General features: G+C 42.6%; 1 protein-coding gene and 1 long non-coding RNA gene across 2 annotated transcripts in view; one reads left to right on the plus strand and one right to left on the minus strand.

The window, feature by feature from the left end:
* PARM1 (prostate androgen-regulated mucin-like protein 1) overlaps window positions 1-26,423 on the plus strand; it is a 99,859-nt gene that overhangs the window by 35,360 nt on the left and 38,076 nt on the right. Inside the window, exon 2 of the mRNA XM_037050936.1 lies at window positions 24,658-25,353. Within this exon, the coding sequence (XP_036906831.1) occupies window positions 24,658-25,353 (696 nt within the window). The remainder of the gene's footprint in view (window positions 1-24,657; window positions 25,354-26,423) is intronic.
* Window positions 1,655-24,740, minus strand: LOC118990365 (uncharacterized). Its single transcript, XR_005067212.1, has 3 exons — window positions 24,656-24,740; window positions 11,642-11,645; window positions 1,655-1,669 (listed from the first exon to the last, which is right to left on the minus strand). It is a non-coding gene; the product is annotated as an uncharacterized LOC118990365 (long non-coding RNA).

Here is a 26,423-nt window from a genome sequence, read left to right on the forward strand (position 1 = left end):
TGAGACTCCATAAAACATCCAAAAGGCATGAGTAAGCAGCAAGAGGAAGACTGGCTTGCCAAAACTGCAGAGTTGCTGAATGTAGACAGTGAGACTCAATGGATAAGAGCAAGGTGATTTTGATTTACAGCACAGCCAACAGCCAAGAGCATCACACGGCAAGGCCGGCTCCTCTGCCACTAATTCCCACAGGACACGATGGGACCAGATGATGCCCCTATTGGCACTTGTGCTGCAGCTGAGGAATCCAGGACCAAGGGCTCAGCACCTTTTATGGCAAGTAGCAAGCTAGCCAGCCTCCCCCCCGGGAGCCAATAGTCAGAGGGCAGGCACTCTGTGTCCCTTTGACCTACTTAATTGGCTGTGTGACTAGCTACAGAAATGGCTGTGTCAGAGGATCATTCAGGCTTGTGGTTGGGCACACACAGTGGGAGGTGTACAGACACCTGGGCTATGGCAGACTGCCTGTTCCAACAGTGGGTTGTCTCTTTCATCCTCATTACAATCCTATGAAGTAAGTATGACTACTACCCCATTTTACACATGAAAAAACTGAGGCTCAGAGGAGGAAAGTAACAAAGTAACTCACACAAGGTCAAAGGTAACCTGCTTGACCTTCGCACAGCCACTAGGTGGTGAGCAGTGATTTAACCCTGAGCAGTCCAAGTGCAGAGCCCAAACTACGTACAATTGCCTCATTTTATTCAGCAAGAAGCCAAGAACCACAAGGACTAGACTTAAATTATATACTGACAAAATAATTTATTGTGTTTTCTTCTTCCTCTAATAACAATAATGCTAAAAGATGGCATTTTTACCATGCGTAGGGCCTGCCATGCATAATCCATTTAACAATTTACAAATGTTTATATGCCAGCAAAAGTTTGCCAAAAACTTTCCTGGTTTTAAAAAAATGGGTTTGGCCAGGTTTAACATCTCCCAGTTGTTGTGAAACTTTCCCTGTGCAGTACAAAAGGCAAAATACAGATTTAATTACTCTTCAGTTTATGTTCGAATTGCCTAATTACACTAAAAGCATTAATTGCAGATATTATGAACAGCAACTCATGATAAAATATTTTCTCATTATTTAACCAAGCCCATCAATTAAACAAAGTCCCAAACATCTTCTTCCAAACCCTTGTACATTTTTCTCTCTGCATTTCCACAAACAAGGAACTGGTCTGTGTGTATAGTATAGAAGTGGGTACAGAGGCATGCTGTGTGCGTGTCTGCGTAGAAAGCAGCACACGCAGCAGAGAAGGTTGTGGAAATGGGAATGGGAGCATGCGCCCATGAACTTGGATGATAAAGCCAGGTCTGACACAGGGGGTGTAAATAAAGAAGGCAGGGTTGTTGTATGTGACTTTTGGGCTGCAGGTAACTGAAACCCCTGAAGGTTTTTAAGCAAAAGGGGAGAATTTAATGAAAGAAATTGGTCTTCCTTATAGTATCCAAAGGCAGTAAATTCAGACAAGTCTAAGGCAAGATGAAGAAATCTCGTAGTAAGGAGGCCAACACTCTGCCGCCCGAGTCACAAGGTCCCCACGCCACCCCCACGCCGCTGTCCAGGGCAGAGCAATGTCACACTGACGAGCTGGGCTCTGGACTCGGGCTGCTGGATCCACGCCCCTGCTCTGCCTTCCATTAATCTCTCTCTGCCTCTTCACTATAAGCACTTGAGTTGAGTTGTGTTCTAAAAGAATTAAATGAGATAGTACTTAACACATACTAAATTCTCAATATTATTTGGGCTTCTCTTTCAGGTTGCTCCATTCCCTTTCATCTGCAAATTGACTTTCCTTTCTATTTTACACACATGGGAAGATGCCCTCCCAATTTAAATGTTAATTCTAACAGGTTAATTCTAACCTGGTATCTCAGTCACAAATACAATTTCCTGGAGGAAGGTATCTCACTGGGCCAGCCTGGGTAAACGGGTCAAGCATCTACCCAGTCCAGTCAGCTGTGGTAGAAGGACAGGACTCACTGTGTAGGGGTGACGACAGGGTCCTATTCCTTTGAAATGACACAGAATTTTCATAACACTTTTGTATGTACTGTAAATATTCATAGTTATGAGTGAAGGAGAGTGAATGTTCTAGTAGTCTTGTTCATAAACAGTAATGATATTAAGGACACATGTGACAATTAAATTCTATTTTAAGTAGTATATAAGAAGATCATGAAGTAAAATTATTTGTAATGACTCCTTTTAAATTTGAAACATTAGCTACACCAAATATTCTTTTTTTGCATTATAAAATATTTGAGTTGTTATTCAAGCCAACTTATGAAGATCAGGAGATAAAATTATGCAGTTTTCAAGTCTGCTGCACAAGAAAAATATATTAAAAATAAAAAATTCAAAGTCTGCTGCTCATTTGGCTTGATTGCCTTTCAAAGAAGGCAAACTTGACAGACTGTGCTGGTTTTGATGTTCTCTTGTGACTGATCGATAACAGAGTTCTCTTCTGTTTTGGAAGGGATTAAAGATACACAGAAGCAAGTCAGCACCTACTTCCTCCAAGGATATTAAAAGATCTTTGTCCTCCTTTCAAGTATTTGAGACATAAACAGATCGTCAGGATCCTGACTATTGTCTGAACTGTGTTTATTTCATTAATTCAGAAAAAATCCATTTCCATTCAATTCAGCATTTACTGTGAGTCATGCAGAGTCCTACGCTGGGGCTCCATGAGTCAAGCCAGGAGGAATACGATGTGGGCTTTTCCCTTGGAAACATCACTGTGGGAGGAAATGGCCATGTATACAGTGGACACATTTACACCACTATGACGAAGACAGCCATGTGTACACTGGACACGTTCACACAGCCATGAGAGAGATGCCCATGAGTACACTGGACACATTCACATGGCTGTGAGAGATGCCCGTGTGTACATTGGACATGTTCACACTTCCATGGGAGAAACAACCACTATTAGTTAACTCCATAGCATGGGCCCTTTGCACATCATGGGTAGTCAGTCACTTCTTGTTGAATGAATTAACTAATTGGTACACCAACGAGGATGATAAACGTGCTATTGAATAAGTACTAAATGTCATGAAAATGTAAAAGAGAAAGAGTCATTCATTCATCAAATAAATATGTCTTGTTTGCCAGGCACTGTTGTAAGCATAAGTGTATGGCTATTACTTCTGGCTAGAAATGTTAACAAAAGGACATAAAGGAGTTGGCATGTGTGCTAGGCCTTAAAGATCAGATTCATAGGTGCAAACAGGCGTAAATGGGCCTGAGAGAATTCTGGGAGAAGCTAGAAGTTCAGTTTGGCTGGAGATGACAGGTGAGGCAAGATGGCTACAATTACAAAGGTAAGAGAAGCCAAAAGCACTGGAAAGGGGGCCTTCATTGTTGGAAGATTGGCTTGGACTTAGTTTTGTAGACAGTGGGAACTGCTAAAACTTTGGAAGAGGGAATTCACATAAGCAGGCCATCCTTCAGGGAGCTTCACTTGGAAATGCTGTGTGGGATGGTTGGTGATCCTAGAGGCAAGGGGGTGATAATGGGAATGTAGAGGGAATAATGAGTAAGAGAACCATTGGAGTGTCAGAACTCATTAACATGCAGGGGACACCATATATGTGAAACTGTTGGCACTAGAAAACGGACTGGGTGAAAACAGTAAGAAACCAAGGTGCCGAAGCTGACTCCTGAGCTCCATGCTCGTCTAATGAGGAGACTGAAGCCACCACTAATGAAAATAGGAACCACAGGGGAAGGATCAGATTGGCAGGGAAAATGAGAAGGTGAATATATTGAGCTTGAGCTGAGAGCAAAGAATCTGCAAGGAAATGAATAGCATATCCATTGACAGGATTTTTAATTCAAGCAAGACCAGGAAGTCACAGCCTTTGGCTCTGAATGGAGTGACCTTCACCTGTGAGATAGAAATTTTATTGATATCTTCATCTATCAAACCAGTTTTTCCAGCTGTAAGGAGGAAGCCTTTTACAACTACAGCATAAATAGGGATTTGGTGAGCTCCTCCAGAATAATGTTGGCCTCAGACCAGCCCAGATCTAGCCAAAGATGAAACTTAGATATACGGAACCTGTGTGAGAAACCTCAGGCTCTATCTCTGATCCCAGAGGTGGGGACTTAGAACCATCCAAGGAAAGTCTTAGAAAGTCACAGGTTGCTACCAGCTGACCTGAGAAGACAGTGGGAATCCCAGCAGAGTATGGGAGCTTCAGATCAGAAGGCAGGGAGATAGCCAAAGTAGTGGGTGTCAATCAAGCATAGTAATTAGGATGATAAGACCAATTTTGTCAGATGGCAGTTTTTCACTTCTGTTCACTTTTAAAATATTTGGCAAATAAGTTCCAGTTTGAGGCCCTCTGGTGCTGTTAAATTGCCACTAAGTATTTGACAGGGATAATAACTAAAGCCAAAATAAAAATGTTTCCAACTAATTTCATTGTATCCCATAACAAAGTTCAGAAATAATTGAAATAGTACAGAAAAATTAACACCCAACAACATAAAAAGTCCCAATGTCACCTAATAAAAAATTACCAGGCATGTAAAGAAGCAGTAGATTACAATTCATAATGAGAAAAAAAGTAACTAATAGGTCCAGACCTAGAAATGATATAGGTGATAGAATTAGTAGGAAAGAACATTAAAATAATTATAGCAAATACACTTCATATGTTCAAGAAGATAGAGGGAAAGATGAGCATTTTAAGGAGAGATGTGGGAGATATTCAAAAGAACCAAATCACATCTGTGAAGAAGAAAACTACAATGTCTCATATGAAAATATATGCTAAATGGTACTAACAGGGCCTGGCATTGCATGAGAAAAATTAGTATATTAGTATATATTAGTATATTTGAAAAGCAATAGAAATTTTCTGAAATGAGACAGTGAGGGGAAAAAAAGACTAAAAAATTAAATGAACAAAGCAGCAGCCAGCTGGCCTCGCACGCCTGTCCTCAAAGGCAGCATGTCCTCCCATGCATGCCCTCGCATGCGTGTCCTCAGAAAGAATATTAGAAGACCTAATGACTGAAATTTCCTCAAACTTGATGAAAACTATAATCCTAGAAATTTAACAAGTTCAGAAAACCTCAAACAAAAGCAACACAAATAAAACTGCATCAAGCCACATTTTAATCAAATTGTTTAAGACCAGTGGAAAACAGAAAGTCTTTAAAGCAGCCAGAAAATAAAAGAACCAATTAATAAAGGACAAAGATAAAAATCACAGCAAACTTCTCCCTAGAAACAATGCTAATCGGAGGAAAATGAAGCCACAGTACTGAAGTGCGGAAATTCTAGACGGACAGCCGAAAGTACTGTGGACTTGGAATTCTACAACCAGCTAAGATAACTTTCAAAAGCAGAGGCAAAGTAAGGTTTCTTCAGACACACCGGAGCAAAAAGAATATGCTGTCAGCAGAGAAGCAATGAAGGAAATGTTAAAGGAAATTCTTCAGTCAGAAGGAAAATGATGCTGGGTAGAAATCAGGGCCTAAACAAAGGAATGAAGAGCTCCAAACATCATCTTTTTAAAACAGAAATGATCACAGTGTGCTGTGTGCCTCATAATATATGAACCCCCCCCCCAAAAAAACAATATGGTACATGGTAGTAAGCTTCTAAAATGCCTCCCAGGGATTCCCGCGTCCTGGTGTAATCTACTTTCCTGTGTGCAAGACCTACCTAGAGACTTGCTCCTAATGAATGGAATACAGCAAACGTGCTAGGATGTCACTTCCAAAATTAGGTTATCAAAGACAGTGACTTCCATCCTGCTTGCACTTGCCCTCTCTGTTCCTTCTTTCTTTCTCCTTCAGATGAAACCATCTCCCATGTGGTGGCTACACTGTAGAGAAGCCCAAGTGGCAAAGGGCTACGGGTGGCCTCTAGCCAATAGCCATGAAGAAACTAAGTCTTCAGTGCAAAAGCTCACCAGGGCCTGAACCCTGCCAACCACCACATGAATGAACTTACAAGCTTCCCTTAGATCCTTCCCTTTGAGCTGCATGAAGCTTTAGACAGCTTGTTTGCAGCTTTGTGGAGATCTGGAGACAGAGGGCCTGGCTAAGCTGCACCATAGTTTCTGACCCACAGAAACTGTGATATAATACATGTTGTCTTATACTGTTTCAGTTCTGGGGTAATTTGTTACGCAGCCATATGTAACTGATACACCAGCAGAAGGGAAATGGAATATATATGGGTATAAACATAAAATACTCTGTCCTTTATTTTTTACATAGCTTTATAAGATAATTGAGCATTTATGACAAAAATAATTTTGTAACAAATGAAGAAGAGAAATGTATGACAATTTTTGACTTTTTGGTGACACAAGGCAGGTCAGTGGTTGTCTGGAAACAGTGCTGGGGTACCAAAGGGATACAAGGAAACTTTGGGAGGTGATGGATGTGTTCATTCCCTTGATTGTGCTGATGGTTTCATAGAAGTACACATATGTAAAAGTGCACCAGCTTTGTACACTTTGAATACATGCTGTTAATTGTACCTTATTTATACAGAGAAAATACATAAATGAAAGAATAAGGAACACGCAACAGAATTTGAAAGAAGGGAAATGTCGATGTGGGTTGTAATTATTATAAAAGACTTCAGAGAGGACAGAAGCCCTAGCAAGGGAGTCAAGCTCTGGTAAAATGCAGAAGAGGGCAGAGGACCAGCGAGACCAGGAAGCAGGAATCGGTACGTGTGTGGAGGAGATGAAGACACTGATGCCCAGCATTGAGCATGGAGTGCCTTTGGAAGGCAACATTCTTCCCCAGTCGTTCAAGGGTGATTTCTTCCTGAAAACCTCTATAAGACAAATTTCTATAAGTCTAAAACATTCAAGAGATGTTGATGTTTCTAGAGCCCTGAAATTAAGCCACTTATACCAAAACACCACCAAATTGCCTTTCTGATGGACAGTATCATTTCAGTAAATGATATCAATTGTCACAGCATGGCCTCCAAGGCAATTTCCCTTCATTAATTACTCTGTGATAAAGCTAATGCCTTTGTTCAGCTTATTTATGGCTATTGAATAGCATACATTTAAGCCTTTACTGTCCTTTCCTTCTTAAGCCCACAAAAGACCAAATAAATCGATACAAGCAAAGCAAATGGTACATAAGACTGTCACTATTATAGACTTGCAAACCAGAAATACTGGGAATACTTCACCACTGGGAAGATGACCTCATAGGGCCTCTTCCTGGCATTCAGCTACTTGGGAGGTCCACACCATCCGAAACAGGTCTCATACATGTGAACAAATGCATCAGCACAAGCCAAAGCAGATATCACATGAAACTCCTTGAAAATTTAAATTCTATTAAACCAAAAAGGCATCCCCTGAGTTATAAGTGTAATGGAAACTAAATAAGCTTAGAGAAGAGTAAATAAGAGCAGGTTAAAGAAGGGTTTTAGTTGTTAGATTAAGGATTTTTTACTTATCGGGGAGCACGTCAGAGCTGGAAAAGGGGAGCGACATGGTGAAAGATGTCTTGAAGGTTAGTCTAGAAGGCACGTGCAGAGTAGAATTAGGCAAGGAAATAATGAGGTGGGAAGGCTATTGAAGGTGCCATCATGGAGTTGACAGAGTTAGGTGTGAGGAGTCTGTGAATAAAGGAAATATCAGTGCAATACCAAACACACTTAATGTAAAAATTAGTATTAACTGCGTGTTCCTTATGTGCCTGGCAGTGTTGTAAGTCCTTACATATATTAGCCATGCATTTCCTGTATATTTACTATGGGAGGTATACTATTATTATCCCTCTCTTACATTTGAGAAAGCTGAGGCACCAAGAGACTGACTACACAGAGCAAACGAGGAGCAGAGTCAGGATTTGAACAGTGCAGTCTGGTTGCAGAGTTCCATGCATGCTCTGCAGACCCTCAGGTATTCGCTGTGGCAAATATGACAGGTACTGAGAGTGACATTCAAGGAGCCCAGTCCAAGGGGTCCTGAGCACACTCACTTCTCTCATGTCCATGGCCACTACCATCATGCAGGACAGTGGGTTCTGTTCTCTGAAACAGCCTCGAGCAGCTTTCCCAGGCCCCAGACTTGCCAGCCTCCAATCAGGTCTCTACCCTCACCAGAGTGATCTTCCAAAGGCCTGACGCTGATCACATCAACCCCCTGTTCAAAATCACTGGAATAAAGTCCAAAGTTCATATGTGTCTTATAAGTCCCTGCATGGTCTGGTCCCAGATTATTTGCATTCTAGGTTCCAGACATAAGACTTCATTTGGGGGATTTTTTACATGATACATTTTCTGTTTAAAATGCTGCTCTGTTCCCCCTTCATCCCACCTTCTTCCTTCAGAAAGTCTACTGGAACACCCTAACCTACACGTGCCTTAGGCCCTTTCAATGTGCTTGAACGGTACCCTGAACCATCACTAATTATACAGCGTTTTAACTTCATGCTTAACCACTGACTCACTGCACTGAATATTAATCTCTGAGGGCAATGACCTTGTTTGTTATTTTATACCAAGACTTAGCGGGGTACCTAGAACATAGTGGGCTCTAAATTTTTTCGTTGAAGGATGTGCAAGGATTGAGTTTGAGAGGGTTTATAAAACAAAAGAGAGAAAGAAATCAAACTTTCTTCTAATACAGTAAACCTAACTAGTGCCCTCGGCAGCATGAAGGGAGCATTTTTGGGAACTGTTTTGGAGTTGCTCAGTTTAGACGGGGACCTAATGAATATGGTGATAAAAAATGTCTTCCAAAAAGAAACACCCTATTTGCAGCTGAGACAATGGAATCCCGTCTCATTGGGGAGACTGGAGATCCAAAGCTGCTAATTTCTGGAGAGTTTACCACTTTTTTTAAAAAAGAGAATTTTGCTTTTTTTCCTTTTTTATTGGTAGTGTTTACCTGGACTGTGGCTTTATAACAGTAAAACAAATTAAAATTATTACCAAGTAATTAAGTTAATCACCATTGGTTATTTTATTACCAAAATAATCAATAATCATCATCAACATTATTATTACACATAGAAAGGAGAATTCATTTTCTCTGTATGGTTCATAAAGATTCTTGCATCTTCTTTATTTTGCTGTTGCTTGCCGAAGTTGTGAGTGAAAAGGTGGATTTCAGAGAGAGAAGCCAAAGCTGAGATGCTCTTGATTCAGTTAGACAGCAAATAGAAATGCTATTTCTGATTTTGCAAAGAGTAATTTTGGCTTTTCTATGTAGCAGTATTTGATAAGGACTTAGTCAAAGGTAGACTTTCCTGGATGAAGACCTGTGAATGCAGTGGCAGTCACACTAAGTGGAGTGCTTTTGCTTCAATCCACAGGGACCTGACTAACAATTGCTAAGTGGTTTTAGGGTAAGAAGTGAATCCGACGTGCTAAGAACAGCCTTTGAGAGAGAGAAAATGTACGTCAGTAGTCTGGGTGTCAGAGAGCTTCTGCCAAAGGACATGTGGGTGTCTGTCCTGTGGCCTGAAGAATGACACCCGTTTCCTTCTGGCTAGCACTATGTGGGCCTTTGCTAGGCCAGCAAAAGCTCTTCCTCTCTGATGGACCATTTAGAAGGGTGTGTGCATCTGTGGGTGTCTGTGCCTTCGTGTGTTCAGGTTTTGCTTACCATTTCACTACAGACAAAGTGCTTCCCTTGGTCACCTCCATATCTGCAGGAATAAGGTCCTCCTTACAGAAAGACCTGAAGAATTACTGGAATAGTCAGACATAGCTGGCCCAAACCCCAGTTTTGCTTCTTGTGAGCTGTGTGACTTGGGATGAATGGGTAAAGAAATTGTGAAAGGTATATACATTATCTATAGGTATATAAAATTCAGCCTTAAAAAAAGAAAGAAATACTGCCATTTGCAACAACTTGGATGAACCCGGAGGACATTATGCTAAGTGAAAGAAGCCTGATAACAGAAGGGAAAAAACTGCCTGATCTTTTTTATATGTGGAATCTGAAAAGTCGAATACGTAGAAGCAGAGAGTGAAATGGTGATGACCAGGGTGGGGAGGTGGGGAATAAGGAGATGTTGGTCGAAGGGCTCAAAATTGCAGGATGAATAAATTCTATAGGTCTAATGTACAGTATGATATGTAGAGTTTATATTATATATTGTATGCTGAAAGTTTGATAAGAGTGGATTTCAGGAACTCTCATCACAAAAACAAATGGTTAATATGGGAGGAGATGCTAGTTAATTAGCTTGACTGTAGGAATATTTTCACTATATATGTATCTCAAATGATATATTCTACACCTTAAATATATCCTATTTTATTTATCATCATTATTATTATATTATATTAAGTTTCAGGTGTATAACATTATAATTCGGTATCTTACATACTACAAAGTGATCACCCCCCAAAATCCAGTTACTACCCATCATCATGCAGTCAGCCCCCTCCCCCCTTCCCCTCTAGTGACCACCTGTCTGTTCTCTGTATTATGATCTGTTCTGGTTTTGTTTTAGAGCCCACATCTGAGTGAAATCATGTGGTATTTGTCTTTCTCTTTCTGACTTATTTCACTTAACATTATACCCTCAAGGTCCATTCATGTTGTTGCAAATGGTGAGATTTCATTCTTTGTTATAGCTGAGAAGCATTGCATTGTATGCGGCCTATACTGCATCTTTTTTCTCCATTTACCCATTGACGGACACTTAGGTTGTTTCCATGTCTTCGGTGTTACAAATAATGTGGCAATGAATGTAGAAATGCATATATCTTTTCAAATTAGTATTTTTGTATTCTTGAGATAAATAATTAGATGCAAACTAGCTGGATTATATGAAAGCTATATTTTTAATTTTTTGATGAATCTCCATGGTGTTTTCCATAGTGGCTGTATCAATATACAATGTACGAGGGTTCCCTGTTTTCCACATCTTCTCTGACACTTATCATTTCTTTTCTTTTTGATAATGGCCATTTAACAGATGTGAGGTGGTGTCTCACTGGGGTTTTGATTTGCATTTCCCTTAGTGATGCTGAATATCGTTTCCTGTGTCTGTTGGCCATTGGCATGTCTTTTTTGGAAAAATGTCTATTTAGATCCTCTGCCCATTTTTTAAATGGGTTGTTTTTCATTGTTGAATTGTATGAGTTCTTTATATATTTTGAATATTAATTCTTTATTGGATGTATGATTTGTAAATATCTTCTCCATTCGGTAGGTTGCCTTTTCATTGTAATGATGGTTTCCCTTGCATTTGGAGTTAGATCCACAAAAACATTCCTAAGACCAATGTCAAGGAGCTCAGCACCTATATCTTCTTTTAGAAATTCTGTGGTTTCAGGTCTTATATTGAAATCTTGATTCCATTTTGAATTAAATTTTGTGCATTGGTACAAAATAGTGGTCTAGTTTCATTCTTTTGCATCAGTTTTTGTTTAAAAAAATAAAATAAAAAGAACTTGGATAAGGAGAAAAGTGATACCAAAGATAAAGGAAGCCCCAAGGAGCTGGCTTGATGAAGAAAGATAAACCAGTTGCTGGACTTAACTGACTTTGAGCCTTTGCAAGGCTCAAAGGGCATTTGGAGATAGAAGACTAGAACACAGGAGAGGATGCAAGCCCGGATATTTAAACCTGGGTGTCTCATTTAAAATAAAGTCATGAGGTAGACCTGCCTTTGCCCCAAATTAAGTATGTGTGCAGTAAGAGTGTCACTGCCTAATCCCAACATGGCCAGAAAGAGCATGGAATACTTTTAAGAAGTGGTCCATACGGTATAGAATGGGCAGTTACTTTTTGAATAATTTCTTTCTAAGTAGCAGCATTTATAAAGCCATTCTAAACTGTTCTTCAAGTTGAGCTACCAGCAGAGCCAATTTTCATATAGCTTCCGTAATTCACCCGGGTTAGCGCACACTGCCAGATTCCGCCCTTCCAGATTGATGGGTTTAATAGCATCTGCCAGCAGCGGCTGCGGAGCAGCATTTTAATGGATCCCCAAGATTTTCATCAGAATCTGCTGTACTCCAATAACAGTGCCAGGAGGGGGCCTCCCCAGGTGGCGTTGCTGACACTCTCCTTAGCCGAGGTGGCCCTGCCACAGGCATTTAAGAGACACTGAGAGGAACAGCAGTTGGAGGTTGGTTAACAAATGAAACCCTGAAGACCAAGTAGTGATTTGTGTTATTTTAAGCCGAGATGCAAACTCCTTCAATAAGAAGAGCAAGTGGCTTCTTTCTGGAGTAGTGAATGTGTTAGGGAAGCAAGAGCGTAAGAGAGTCCGGATTTCTGGGCAAATTAAAAATCAGAACGTTTATTACACAGGTGACAAATTAGGAGGTAATTAATCACATTAAATGAGGATTCACTGTGGAACTTCTTCAAACAGCCAGTCCCCCTCATCACGTAAAAGTATTTGATTAAAATTCATTACCCACAGCATCTTTTACATAAAGCATGGTCCCTCATATTGATTTCAACCAATTTAGTTCATTCTGAGGAGCATTTCTGCAGAAGGCATTCACTCCTGTGAAGTTGAGTTTACCCTAATGACATGTAAATGGGAAATAAGATTTGTCCCCACTCCCAACTTAGCTTATGTTCTTCACACCTCTGTGTGAGCTACAAGCTTGCACACATAAGCAGGACCTCCTAATGACTGAGCTCCCGTTCCCTAGGCCCCTTCTTCCCAAGGGTGGTCTGCCTATCTGGGGCCACACTGTACAAGGAAATGAAACCCAAAGTCCTCCCCTGGAGCCTCTGGTGATGCGTGGGGTCTTGCTGTACAGTGTGGTGGGGTCCACAGCCTCCATCCTCCACCCAGACCCCCGCCTCAGCAGAAAGGCCAACCAAGCACAGGACTGAAGGTCATTTATGGGAAAAGAGTTAATAATCAGGGAAACTGGATCTTAAAGAAGAAAAACAGCTTGTCCAATAAATTACAGCCTCAACTTCCACAAAACCAGATAGAGACTTCAGGGTTCCAAATTCTGCCTCAGCACTTCCAGCCTGGAGCATTCAAGTAAATAATAAAACTCATTCTCATTTAGATGTCTATAGAAGACAAAAAGAGCTAAAGGGCAAAAATTGTAATTAACTAATACCTTACTTTAGTGTGTTAGTTAATCGCCTACCAGTCCCCTTCACCTACTTGTTTATTCCCTTCCACCTTAGTGAGTTTGGGTTGATGTAACAAAATTCTACAGACTGGGTGGCTTATAAACAACGTAAATTTATTTCTCATAGTTCTGGAGGTTGAGAAGTTCAAGACCAAGGCACCAGCATGGTCTCCTCTATTGAAGGCCAGCACCTCTCTCTGTGTCCACACCTAGAGGAAGTTTGCTGGGGAGGTCAGTGAGGTCTCTTTTATAAGGGCCGTGATGCCATTCATTAGGGCTCTACTTTCATGGCCTAGTCACCTCCCCCAGGCCCCGTCTCCACATGTATCACACTGGGGATTAGGTTTCAACTCTGAATTTGGGGGTGGATGTGAAACACAAGCATTGAGATAATACTTGACGAAACATATGATCTGTACGGAGAACGGTGGTAGAGGAGGAAACATGACTGTGCCAGGATCAGAGGTCATTATTCAGAAAGGTCAAGTACAGAGGGCATTAAGCATCAACATACATGAGAGGAAAACTAAAGCCAAATTGCAGCTGTCAATGAAAAGACTATGTGAAATATAAAACAAATTTCTTTCTCTTCCAGTGTGCCCTCCTCCATGTCACTTAGATGCCTGGGTGCCTTGGTTAGAGCTGGCCTTCAGTATGCATTGGTTGAATTAGACCTAAACAAACAAAACTCGAATAGAATATTTAAAATGGAAACTCCTAAGTGATGCTTAAAATTTAAACAGTAGGATGCCATTCTGGTGAGTTCTTGCTTGCACCTCAGAGCACGATAAGGACGGTCAGCTTGTCTGATAATGACAAGGCACAGGTCCCTGGGGGTTGCTCGGTGCTATTTCCTCTGCTTCCTTGGCCAACTGAAGCCACTTGATCTCATGCATGTCATTCTAAGATTCATGGTGAAAAATGTCCCAGAAGTTTCTGAACCACTTTTTAATAAAGTGGAAAAATACAGATCATATGTATCAGGTGTTGTTTAGTGTTTTCCTCTCTGCTACATTCTGGGGGCTTGTGAGGCGGCTGAGTTCTCATAAGCATCAGCCTAGAGAATCCATCCAGGTGTGCTGTAGGCCCAGCTGCCTGTTGCTCTGTTGGAGGACGCTGGGAACACTCCGCCCCTTAGGCTGCAGCTGGCACCATAGTCTCCCTCTGATGGTGCCTAAACAGTACCTTTTGAAAGTTAAAGGAATTTAGAGATCAAAATAATAGCCTAATATTTATTGAACTCTTACTTTGTGCCAGGCCTCGTGGTAAGATTTTTACGTGGTCCACCATCTGTACTGTAAGACAAAAAAAAAAACTTTACCAACAGTGCCTTAATCCCCAAAAGCATTTCCTGTTCCCTTAACAGGAAGTCTGGAGACAGGCATCCCAAACCTAGCTTGGCAGAAGTAACAGTATCGTCGAGAAGAAAGCTCTTTCTCTTTTTTACTTTTGTGATCCTTAGTGCATTGGCTTTCATCCCTGGCATCACAGTATGACTGCCACTGTGCCAGACATCACACTCACATTAAAGGCGGGGAGGAAGGGAAAGGAATAGGCACAGAGAGAACTTTCTTTCTTCTATATTCCTCTAATAGGTAAGCACATTTTTTCCCCAAAAGTCCCTTAGTCTCTATCCCATGGTCTCAGCTGTATAGATGTATATAGCAAGATGGTCAGGAAGGCAAGTCGCTGAAGTGGACTGCCTCCTCGAGTTTGCATCAAGCTCCACTACTTTTCAGTTACATGCATTGATAAATTACCTTAAGCTCTTTCTGCCTCAGTCTGCTTACTTTTATTTCTCCTTTTAAGAGTAATGTTTTATTGTTTACTTTATTTTTTATCAAGTTTATTGGGGTGACATCAGTTCACAAAGCCATACGGGTTTCAAGTGTATGATACAACAACACGTCATCTGCACACTGCATCGTCTTCCCCTCACCCACCAGGCACAGTCTTTCTCTGCCCCCACTTCCCACCCTTTACCCACCCCCACCTCCTCCCTACCTCTGTTCTCCCGCTGGCTGTCCCGCCCTGTTGTCTGTGTCTATGCATTTTATATGTGTGTGTGTGTGTGTGTATATATATACACACACATACATATATACATATATTATATATAGAAGAAACCATATATATATGTGGTTTCTTTTGCTGTGCAAAAGCTTTTTAGCTTGTAGTCCCATTTATTTATTTATTTTCCTTGTTTCCCTTGCCTGAAGAGATATATCAGCAAAAATATTGCTACAAGAAATGTCTGAAATTTTACGGCCTATGTTTTCTTCTAGGATTTTTATGGTTTCATGATTTCTATTTAAGTCTTTAATCCATTTCGAGTTTATGCTTGTGTGTAGTTTGCTTACTTTTAAAATGAGGACTATATATAATCACACTTATCCTAGATTGATTGTGGAGACCGACTTAATTTTTATAGAGCACCCAGAATTTGGCATTAGGAAAGCGTTAACTAAGATGCCATGAAGCAAGCAGCTTCATTTATCCGACTGCATTTCATGGGCATTTTCTTGTGATTAGTCACACTGCCTGCTAATTCTCCAATGAGAATGCCAGGAAACATCGGCCTGGGGTGACCCTAAGAACTGTCCTTCCAGAGACAGATTGCTTTGGAACTGACCAGCTGAAGATCTGGAGGCCCTGGGTGGTATAGCTCAGTAGACTGAGCACAGGCCTGTGAACCAAAGGGTCACCAGTTCGATTCCCAGTCAGAGCACATGCCTAGGTTGTGGGGCATGTCCTTAGTTGGGGGCACGTGAGAGGCAACCACACATGATGTTTCTCTCCCTCTCTTTCTCCTTCCCTTCCCCTCTCTCTAAAAATAAATACAATATTTTTTTTAAAAAAAAAGATCTGCAGCTCTTTGTAGAATGAGAAGTCATGGACGGGGCTCTCAGCTGAGTGGGAGGAAGTGAGGAAAGAAGTGAGCAGGTGCATTTAGTCTGAGGGGGCAGTGGTACAGGTGCACTAGGGCCGTCTCAGCTATTTGGGCAATTCTAGGTCTCAAAAAAAGTCTTTTGGAGTAAGAAGTTCAGATTCACCGCAGGCCAGTATTACAGGCTTTCTTAAGTTCTTGCAGTCTCCAGGGGGTGCAGGGTATGAGAAATGACTTGATTGGGCAATTTGGGCCTGTAGGAGGTGGAGTGGAAGGAAGAGTATGTCTCCCTGCCCTCGACCAGGCAGGAGACTACATTTTACAAACCCCCCAGTACAAAGCCTTTTTTTTTCTTTTTAATCCCATGAGAAATTTTTTTAAATTTCAGTAACTGAACAAAAAGGAGAAGCCAGAATTCAGCCCCTGGGCCAAAGAGTACAGCAGTGAGCGCAGAAGTGTAAGGAGGAGAGGTCAGAGCCTCAGCTCTGGGTCGCCAGTGGAGTGGCTGCCTTTGTTCGAAATTAGTCACTACAAGTCACCCACGGTGCTACCTGCACTCCCTCCCTGCTCAGGAATGCCTGAAAATTCTGCCAGAAAAGTGAGGTCTGGGATAGGGGAGGCTGCCCACCAAAGCTGCCAGGGAAACATGTCCAGGCCAGTCTCCCGTCCTGGGTTCAGGTGGGCCCAGGCCCGGCTCTGGCCTGCCCTGCCCTGGAAGATCCCTGGTTCTGTTAGGTTACTAGCAGGATCTCTGGGAGCGGGCTGCAGGGCCCTGGGTAGAGCATAGGCCAGGTCACAGATGCAGCTTAATTTGTAGTCGTTCCATGTTTAGACACTCCTTGTGTGGGCCTTGTGTGTGTACTCTTGCTCTCGGCCCCACTTATGTTGGACTTGGGCCCGAGAAAGGGAACCTGAGAACCTGACTTTGTTACTCAGAAGTACCCTGCTACCTATAGGATGCGTCCCATCTTTTTATCCTATTCCACGCCCCAAGGCACTGCCCCATATTCACCTTCAACCACAGAGCTGTTGAAGAGAAGGTACTAGTCCTTTCCATGTGGTCTCTTTTCTCTCCACTGCCCACCCTGAGAACCACTGACAGCGTACTTTCAGAATACGGATGGCAGGAGCACCCGGTCACTTTAAGCTTTGATATTAAGAAAATATATATATTTTCAGGCATCTTTGCCCAGCAAGACCTCCTCCTGAGGTCAGCCAGGGCTACCACAGTCCCGCCAAGCTAATGACAATAAGTTTGGGGTGAGGGGGCAGGGGTGGGCATTTGACTGAAAAAGACAGATGTTGTTTCTGGAGAAAAGAAACAAAATGGTATATTTTCCCCCAGGAAGTACAACATGCTTCACAGTGTTATTCTCTCATTAGCATTTGTGGCACCCAGAGGAGCCTGGTGATACCATTAGTCCTGGTTTTGTGGGTGGAAAAACTGAGCCATACACCAGGTCTGCAGGTTCTAATTTGGCAGCTGGAACACAGAGCACTTTTCCTCTTTTCGGGCTAGAATTGTATCTCATTTCCATAAACAAAATACTCAGGAGAATATGGCTTATCTACTTCAAGTAAGTGTCTTTTTAAACACCGTTTGATGGCTTTGGGGCATACACATTCTGTCTAGACATATGATAGCTTTCAAATACCATATGGTTGGACCAGACTGATTAGTAATGGTTTTGCAAATGTTAGATGAACCTTCTGGAGTGCTGGAGGCCTTTAGCAGCCCCAACCCAACCAAAGGCAACATAGGGAATTTTTGTAAGTATGGGAGTCCGAAAGGTGGCTTCACTCAGCATAAAGAATACCAAGACCTAGCTTTGATATTAAGAAAACATGTATATCATTTTAAAACGACACTTACTCTATTTCTCTCTCAAAAATGCTTGCTGAAGTTTAGTCCATTTAGTGCAGGAATGGTAAGCCCAGCCTATGTTTGAACCGACTGATGGATAGTCAGCATTTCGAGAACTGGTAACTCTGGTCTGTATCATGCACAGAGAGAGAAAATCCCTGTGGTATGCAAAATAGAAATGAGCAAGCAAACATAGCAAACGTCTGTTTAGAACCCATCCAAAATTTCCCATTAGCTGGTGGTTTTTACGGAACTTACAGACAGAGAAAGGGAGGATGCATTTCTGCTGCCATGGCCCGGCGTGCAAGCCAGACAACATTCCTGTTTTCCAAAGGGTAGAAAACCCAGGTTTTTACTCGGTGAATATTTATTGAGTGCCTTCTCTGTGCCAGGCATTAAAACACAAAAACACAAGACACAGTTCCTATAATTAGGGCTGCCAGCCTGACTGGAGACAAGCATGGGAGAAATTATGGCTCAGTATAATGTGTGCTACAACTAAAGTGTGTACGAGGTGCTGTGGCCCCACCCAGGAGGAGTTCTCTGTCAAGTTGGAGAATATTTACCAAGTAGGTAAGGCTCTAGAGTTCTCATAACGGGTGGCAAGAGAGGAGTCAGGGTGGCAAGAACAGCAGGTGCAAAGGCAGGGAGGCAGACGGTTGGATTACTAGAATTTGGACAGCCAGGAGCACCCGGTCACTCAGATCACTAAGATCCTAGGGCTCATGAATGGGTGAGATCAGGGAGTCATACAAGGTATTATGTGCTCTGCTAGGGAGCTCAGGATTTATACATAGGGCATTAGGGAACCTGTTATAGGATCAAAGTAGAAGCATTCAGTGTGCTCAGACAGCTTTTTAAAAGATCATTCTAGTGGCTTCTACTAGAGAATTTATTAGGGAAGATTGAGAAAAACTGGTGATTGCCTTAGGATCATGGGACTCAGACTTCAAAAAGGCCCTTGCATCTCCCCATACAATACAGTAGAGTAGTTAAAAGGTTAGCCTGGAGCCAGATAGTTTCAGGTTCAAGCTTCAGCTATGCCATATGGTAGCTGTGTGACCTTGAGGAAGTTACTTAACTTTTCTGAGCCTGTTTGGTCATCTGTGAAATCAAGATAATGATGATTATTATGATTAAATGAGATGATGAGGAAAGTGCTTAGCATAATGCCCTGCATAGAGCTCTTAGCTCATTCAAATATATTTAAGAGGTCTGTCTAGAAAAAATCCAGTCATTGTTAATATAATGAGAACAGTTTGTGCAACATTGATGTAGCCCGGCAGCCAAAGAGAGTGGACTGGGATGTGCGTGTGCGAACAATGATGAGCAGGAGTGGTAAACGCTGTTGAGTGAGCATGTGTACTGTGTGGCCGTCACATTCAACATGACTGAGCAAGTAGAGCAACGAATCTGCATCAGATTTTACATTAAGCTTGAACATTCCTCCATGGAAACTATTTGGATGATTCAGAAGGCGGTAGCTACAGGTAACTTGTCATTGGCAGTTTCATCACGACAACATACCTGTTCATGCGTCATGTCTCATGCAGAGCATTTAGGTAAAACATCAAATCACCCAGGGGACTCAGCGCCCCCAGAGCCCAGATTTGGTACCCTGCAACTTCTGGGTTTTCCCAACTAAAATCACCTTTGAAAGGGAAGAGATTTCAGACCTGAATCTATAAGATTCAGGAAAATACAGAGGGGCAGCTAATGGCGATTAGGAGAACTGTGAGAGGTCCCCAGATGCCTGCCTTCAAGTGGACTGAGGAGGCGTCACTGTTCTATGTACAATGCTTCTTGTATCTGTTATCTTCTTCAACAAATGTCTCTGTATTTCCTATTACGTAGCTGGATATCTTCTGGACGGACTTTGTATATTTAAATTCCCCCCCTGGGCTGGACAGTACGGATACATGGAGAACAAATCCCTAAGTCCCTGTTCCACATGAATCCTAGAGTTTAAGGGAGAGGCAAGGATTAAACAAAGCTCCCCGTGAGCAATTACACACTTATTGATACGTGGCACTTTCAGTGCTGTGGAGTTCTGCAACATGCTTTGAGCACATACGGGGCTGAGGGCAGGAGGAACAGATTTAGCAGGAGAATCAGCAAAGGCCCTTCAGCTAACCCTGGAAGGATAAATTGGAATGACTCAGGCAGAGAGAAGATGAAGAGTTGTTTAGGCAGAAGAAATAAAGTAAAAGGCCTGGTGTGTTTGAGGATCTGGTGGGGAGCAAGGCTGGAGAGGCAGACTAGGGTGGGATCACAGACAGCCTTCTAAGCCTCGGTGGGGATTTGAAGCTTTATCCTCAATGCCAGGAGGAGCCAGTGCAGGCCTCCTTTCCTCCCCTCAGCCCTTGCAGAGGAGTGATACGGTCCAGTGGCCTTTCAAGAAGCTCCTGGACTGGCTGTGTGGAGTAACTGTTAGTAATTCCTTAGCGCATAGACCTCCAGCAGACGTGGGGCCTCTGCCAGGCCAGCCTGGCACGATCCGCTGAGACCACAGGCAACACTAGGGTTGACGTGGCAGCAACAGGAGAGGCCTTGACTGTGTTTTGATAGAGTTTCACTGAATTTGCCAAAGCTTTGTCACATGTTTTCTCAGGCACTTGACATGCCAAGGACAGGCAAGGACTCGTTGGGGTGGGGGGTGCGGGGAGAGAGAACAGATGAGAGAGCAACACAGGTAATCAGGCTGCCTGGGGGGACTGGCACTGACCCAGGTTGCTGCTGATGGGACCCAGGAAAAGGTGACAGTTCTGGGCACTCACTGTCCACCGGCAGTCGATGTTGCAGATTCATATTCTTGACAACCAGGCAGGCCAACAACACGTGCAGAATGCAGACTCACTGGCCTAGAATGTCCCGCAACCCCTCTCAGCACTGGGAGAGCTCACCTACCTGTCGAAGCCATCAGCCCCCAACCCCCTGCTCCAGGGCAAGACGAGAAACCAGGGGTCAGGCCAGACACGTTCTTTCGTATGGTTAAAGAAACGTAAACTGCAATATTGTTCTCCCCCATAAGGAACAGTCGATGTATATGGAAATGAATAATTTTCTATACAAATACAAATCTGCTTTTCTTCTGAACAACAATCTGTCAGCCGTTCTTGCAACACAAAAGCTGACCAAAGTTTAGGTGAGACAGTCATTTGTAAACTTACCGGAAGAATTTGACTTAATTGGCCATCATACCCTTTCATCTCTCATCTGGGCCAATTCTAACAGATTTCCTTCCTTAAGTCAGTCTATTTCAGGCCTGTGGGTCCGTCCCTGCCCAGACAGGGCACACTGCATCTAGCAAGGTCTCCCTGGGAACAAGGCCCGTTCACCTCTAATTTAGAGATTAATTGGGTTCAATTTCTTTGTTTTATTTCTTCTGCCATTTTCATAAGGAAATATTAGAACTAATTCTTTTCTTCAAAGGAAAGTGACTCTACTTTGAGTGGGAAGGTGTATCAAGTACTATGTTATTTTAACTTCTTCAGTGGCCCAGTCTCAGTGGGCTCCTCCTTGCTTGCTCTGTAAGATGGTTGCTACCACATGTTCTACCAGATTTTGCAAGCCCAGGGTGGTTTGGGGGCAGGGCAGGGGCAGGGGGCAGAGGTGGGAACTCCAGCTCTGACTCTGTCCTTACACAATGTTTTCCAGACAACACTGCCCAAACTTTTTTTCAGATGCTTGAGTTCAATCATATAACTTCCCCCCTCTGTGTCTGTTCCCTCATTTATCCAATGAGGGGCTGCACTTACTCATCATTTAGGCCCTCTTTAGCTCTAATTTTTTTTCTGAATATCCTGAAGAAATATATACATTCTCAGCTGTTTGACTTATTCAGTTTGGTATTCCTATAGAAACACAAGTCCTACATATGAGCGAGCAGAAATATTTCCTCAGTGATTCTAAATGTTGGAAACCCTAATCCCTAAAGTGATGGCACTTGCAGGTGGGACTTTGGGGAAGTAATTAGGGTTAGATGAGGTCATGAGGGTGGGTCCCTCGTGATGAGATTAGTGTTCTTGTAAAAAGAGGCACCAGAGAGGTGGCACGCTCTCGCTTTCCCTTCCTCCCTCCCCAAGCACGCTTGCAAAACGGCCACTCAGGAGTACAGCTAGAAGGTCGTCACCTACAAGGCAGAAAGAAAGCTCTCACCAAAAGTAAACTAGCCCATGCCTTGCTTGGACTTCCAGCCTCCAAACTGTGAGAAGTAAATTTCTGTTATTAAAGCCACCAGTTCATGGTATTTTGTTCTGGCAGCCAGAGCAAACTAGAACAGCAAGCATTCTCCAGGATTGTCATGGTGCCTGAGCCCTGGATATTTTCATGCTGAAAGAAGACCACCCTCATGGAGTCAGAGCAATATAAATGTGCCGTGAAATAAGGAAAAGTGGAGGTTTTCATGTTTTAAATGTTTAATTAAACATTCGGGTTTGGTGTTGATTGTTCAAGGGAAGATAACCAGTACTGCTCCATGATTTCCCACGTGGTTGTTTTGTTAGGAGTGGGAATCGCCTGAACTAGACTGTCAAGCCCTTTGTGGAAGTACTCAGAAGGCAGCCTGGGGAAATCAGTGATCCACCTCTAGACATCTTTGGAGTAGGAAAAGTAGGAATTATAAAAGTATATTCATTAGAATTAAACAAGAAAATGAGGGTCCTCTGTACAAAATCAATTCCTAAAACATGTTATTTAGGCACTGGAATAATTTCGATGATACAACTTTTAGCTCTACTGGAAATGACAATACAAGCGTCACTCTGAACACCATACATCTTAAGTGGCATATGTCCATTCTCATCCTTTCAGAACCAGCTCGAATGTCTTATCTTCTGTGCCTTTCCTAAATGTCATTTGAAAATGACATTTGTGTATTTTTACATTCCATAGTCTCCATACAGGATGTATTCATCTTTCCTCAGGGCTTTCGTTGCAACGTGCTTTGACTTCTGTAAGGCACTTATCACGTCCTGGCACAAAAAGATGGTGTCCTTTCTGTCCTGCTAGATAGTGAACTCTCTGAGGGGAGGGCCGTGGACATTCAATAAAAGCTTGAATGAATGAATGCATGAATGAATGAATGAATGCTCCTTTGATTGTGACTCATTCCTCATTTGCCCCAGGCTTCCAAAGACTCTGACTCAGCTACTAGACTGAGGCTCTCTTTCCCTCCATCTGCCCATCTATTATATATGCTAGGAACAATAGTAAACATTGTCATTTTTGTTTTTCTGGCCTCAGAATGTCTAATGAGCCATGGGAGCGACTGGGATGCAGAGCCAAAAAGCTCTGATGGTCACAAGTAAAGATATATGTGACATTATTTTAATAACATTCGTTCTAATTGTTGTTTTGCCCATATTTCAAAAATCTCTTGCTGTGCATTCATCCTGAGAGAGTTGGCACCGCACAGCTGCCAAAAGTCCACCACAGGAACATGGACTGTCATGCGGCCCTAATTTGAGAGGACCACCCTCATGCTTACCAGGGAAATGACTCTTTTATAGTTTATGGTCTTGACCAACTGCTTTTTAAATAAAAGAAAACCAATTACTCCGATAACAACCCACATGTTAAATTGTGTTAAATCATGAGCAAACTATTTTTCAGGGTAGATTCTGGGCAGAACTTTCCATCAGCTACTGAATCTATTATGTGGCAGAATGGGGGAGGGAGCAGTTTTACCCCCAGGTGCTTGAATGCCCCTTATATATATTTTCTCCCTTCTTCTGTGCTGGAATCCAGCCCAGGTTTCTCTCCTCACTAATCTTGATCATGGTTGGCCATATCCTATATGCTACCCCCAAGGAAATCTCCTCAAGGTATGGAGGGTTAAAGAGTCAAAGACGGACGAGGCAGCAGGCACAGAGATACGTCACGGTAGAACGGCACAGAGCGAGGCTGACTTTCTGAGCAAGGTTCCAGACCTCATATAACGCCAGGTAGGTAGTCATCCTTGAGGCAACTGTCATGGATGTGACCATACTGAGGGGTATGTAGAATAAAGACTATAGAGATCCTGGAGTTTTTTTTTTAATGAAGTTCTTAATTAATTTTTCATACCTCTCTTCTTCTTCCTTCCTTTCTCCCTTTTTTTCCTTCTTTCCTTCCTTCCTTTCTTTTTTCCTTCCACAAGTATTTATTGAGTATTATCTATAACCTAGGCACTGCCCCAGGCTTGGGGAAAACAGCAGTGACTAAAACCAGATGCCTACACCCCATGGAGTTTACATTCTGGTAGAAGAAAGAGATAATAAATAAGTAAATAAGTAATTTGTAATTTCAGGAATAAAGTATTTCATAAAATACTTTTCATAAAGTATTTTATGAAAAATAAAAGGGAGCAAAGAATATCTACTAGGGGGCAGTTCTTAAAAAATAAACATAGAATTACTATATGATCCACCACTTCCACTTCTGTGTGTATGTATCCCCAAAACAATTAATAGCAGGGCCTCAGGTATTTGTACACTCACAGCCCTCGGCAGTCCAAATTCCCAGTCAGTCCCCCAGAGAGTCTCACTTTTTAAGGGCGTGCTTTGAAGCAAGCAGGAGACAAGATTAGTTCTTTGCATGGATTTGCTGGCCTTGCTTTGACGGATCCACTAATTGCTCTTACTGAGCCTCCAGGCTGGTTTCTACTGATAGCCACCGAGGAAGGGGAGAGCAATTAGTGGGAAGAAACCTGTTCAAGAGTCACCTTCATAATCGAAGAGGCACCATGCGAAATGAGTAAGACTGATGGAAATGCTGTAAAACAGCCTTTCTTCTCAGGTTTTCACACATTAACCACTTTTGTACTGGCTCTTCCACAGGACTGAGGGTACAGAGCGTGCCTACATCAGCCCCCTTGCCTGCTTCTTTGCCTGAAAAGATTATCTCACCAACGGCCTTTTGGACAAGCTCTCCACATAGCCCTTCCGCCTCTCCCACAAGTGGTGCACCCAGCAACTCGGCGCTCCCAGTTACAGTGTCATCGGTGCAGACATCTCTACCCCCTAAGAATGTTTCTGAAGACCCCAGAGAAGAGGAGACCACCTTGACGTGGGACAGCACAAGCAGAGACCCATTATCAACAAGCGGCAGGGTCCACTTAACACCCACGCCCACGGAACAAAGCTCAGGCACTCCAGAGGCAAGCGTGCCAGCTACAGGGTCACAGTCCCCCACTGAGTCTCCTGCACTCACCTCCCCTCAGGCTTCGGCCTCATCACCTCCAACCCTATCGACTTCACCACCAGAGGTTTCCTCTGTCTCTGACAGCACCAGTGAGAGCTCCACTGAGCCCAGCGCCACGAGCACAGGAGCCTCAACCACTCCAGAGTCCCCAGCACAGGAGGACAGCTCTAGCCACACCCCCACTTCACATGCCACCTCAGAGCTGGTGCCCCTGGAGACAACGCCCCAAACAACTGTGCCAGCCAAAGTGACCTGTACTCTGGTAGATATAGAGACCACCACCGCCTCCCCCAGAGTGGCCGTGCAGGAAGTGGAGCATGCACTGAGTTCAGGTGAGTCTCCGTCTAGAACACTCCTCACATTCTCGATCAGGTGGAGACACTAAGAAAGCAGTTGAGTTCACCGAATGCAGTCGATCAACTTTGAATTTTAGAGTATAAAATCTGAGCTGCAGTATAGTTCACAAGAATTTCCACAGGAGTAAACTTTACTTATAGTCACATAGTCATTTCCACACGATATCTCATTCATTATGGCCAATTGCCAACTCTATGATTTGTCTTTACATGTGTCACAGGGAATGTAAATGAACTAAGACCATGTAAGTTAAAAGATTAACAGCATGGCTTTTAGTTCAGCTTCCTAAGTTTCGATTCTGGATCCTGACCTTGGGCAAGTTACCTCATTTCTTTGTGCCCTTATTCGTCCTCATCTGTAAAAGGGAGGTAACACAGGTTCTACAGCATGTGGTTCGTGTGGAGATTAAACGAAGTGACATATAAAGTGCCTAGAACAGTTCCTCATGGGGTTAAGTGCTCAGGAGATGGCAGCTGTTATTATAATTCTGCTCAGTGGATTAACAAAGTGTTTTTGGGAACCAGCCAAAAAAGTAGGGTGGAGGTATAGAGAACTGATTTATTCCTATAGTCATTGATCTATTTCATGGGAAAGACAATAAATTTTACAGGGCGTCACAACTGTTTTTATTTTCCCAGCAACCCTAAGAAGTAGTGGTATTTTTATCTTGATTTTACGATCTTNTTACCTCATTTCTTTGTGCCCTTATTCGTCCTCATCTGTAAAAGGGAGGTAACACGGGTTCTACGGCATGTGGTTCATGTGGAGATTAAACGAAGTGACATATAAAGTGCCTAGAACAGTTCCTCATGGGGTTAAGTGCTCAGGAGATGGCAGCTGTTATTATAATTTTTCTCAGTGGATTAACAAAGTGTTTTTGGGAACCAGCCAAAAAAGTAGGGTGGAGGTATAGAGAACTGATTTATTCCTATAGTCATTGATCTATTTCATGGGAAAGACAATAAATTTTACAGGGCGTCACAACTGTTTTTATTTTCCCAGCAACCCTAAGAAGTAGTGGTATTTTTATCTTGATTTTACGATC

This window comes from Sturnira hondurensis, unplaced genomic scaffold (assembly GCF_014824575.4).
Source record: "Sturnira hondurensis isolate 20B ecotype Veracruz unplaced genomic scaffold, ASM1482457v3 Scaffold0007036, whole genome shotgun sequence".
Classification (NCBI taxonomy): Eukaryota; Metazoa; Chordata; class Mammalia; order Chiroptera; family Phyllostomidae; genus Sturnira; species Sturnira hondurensis.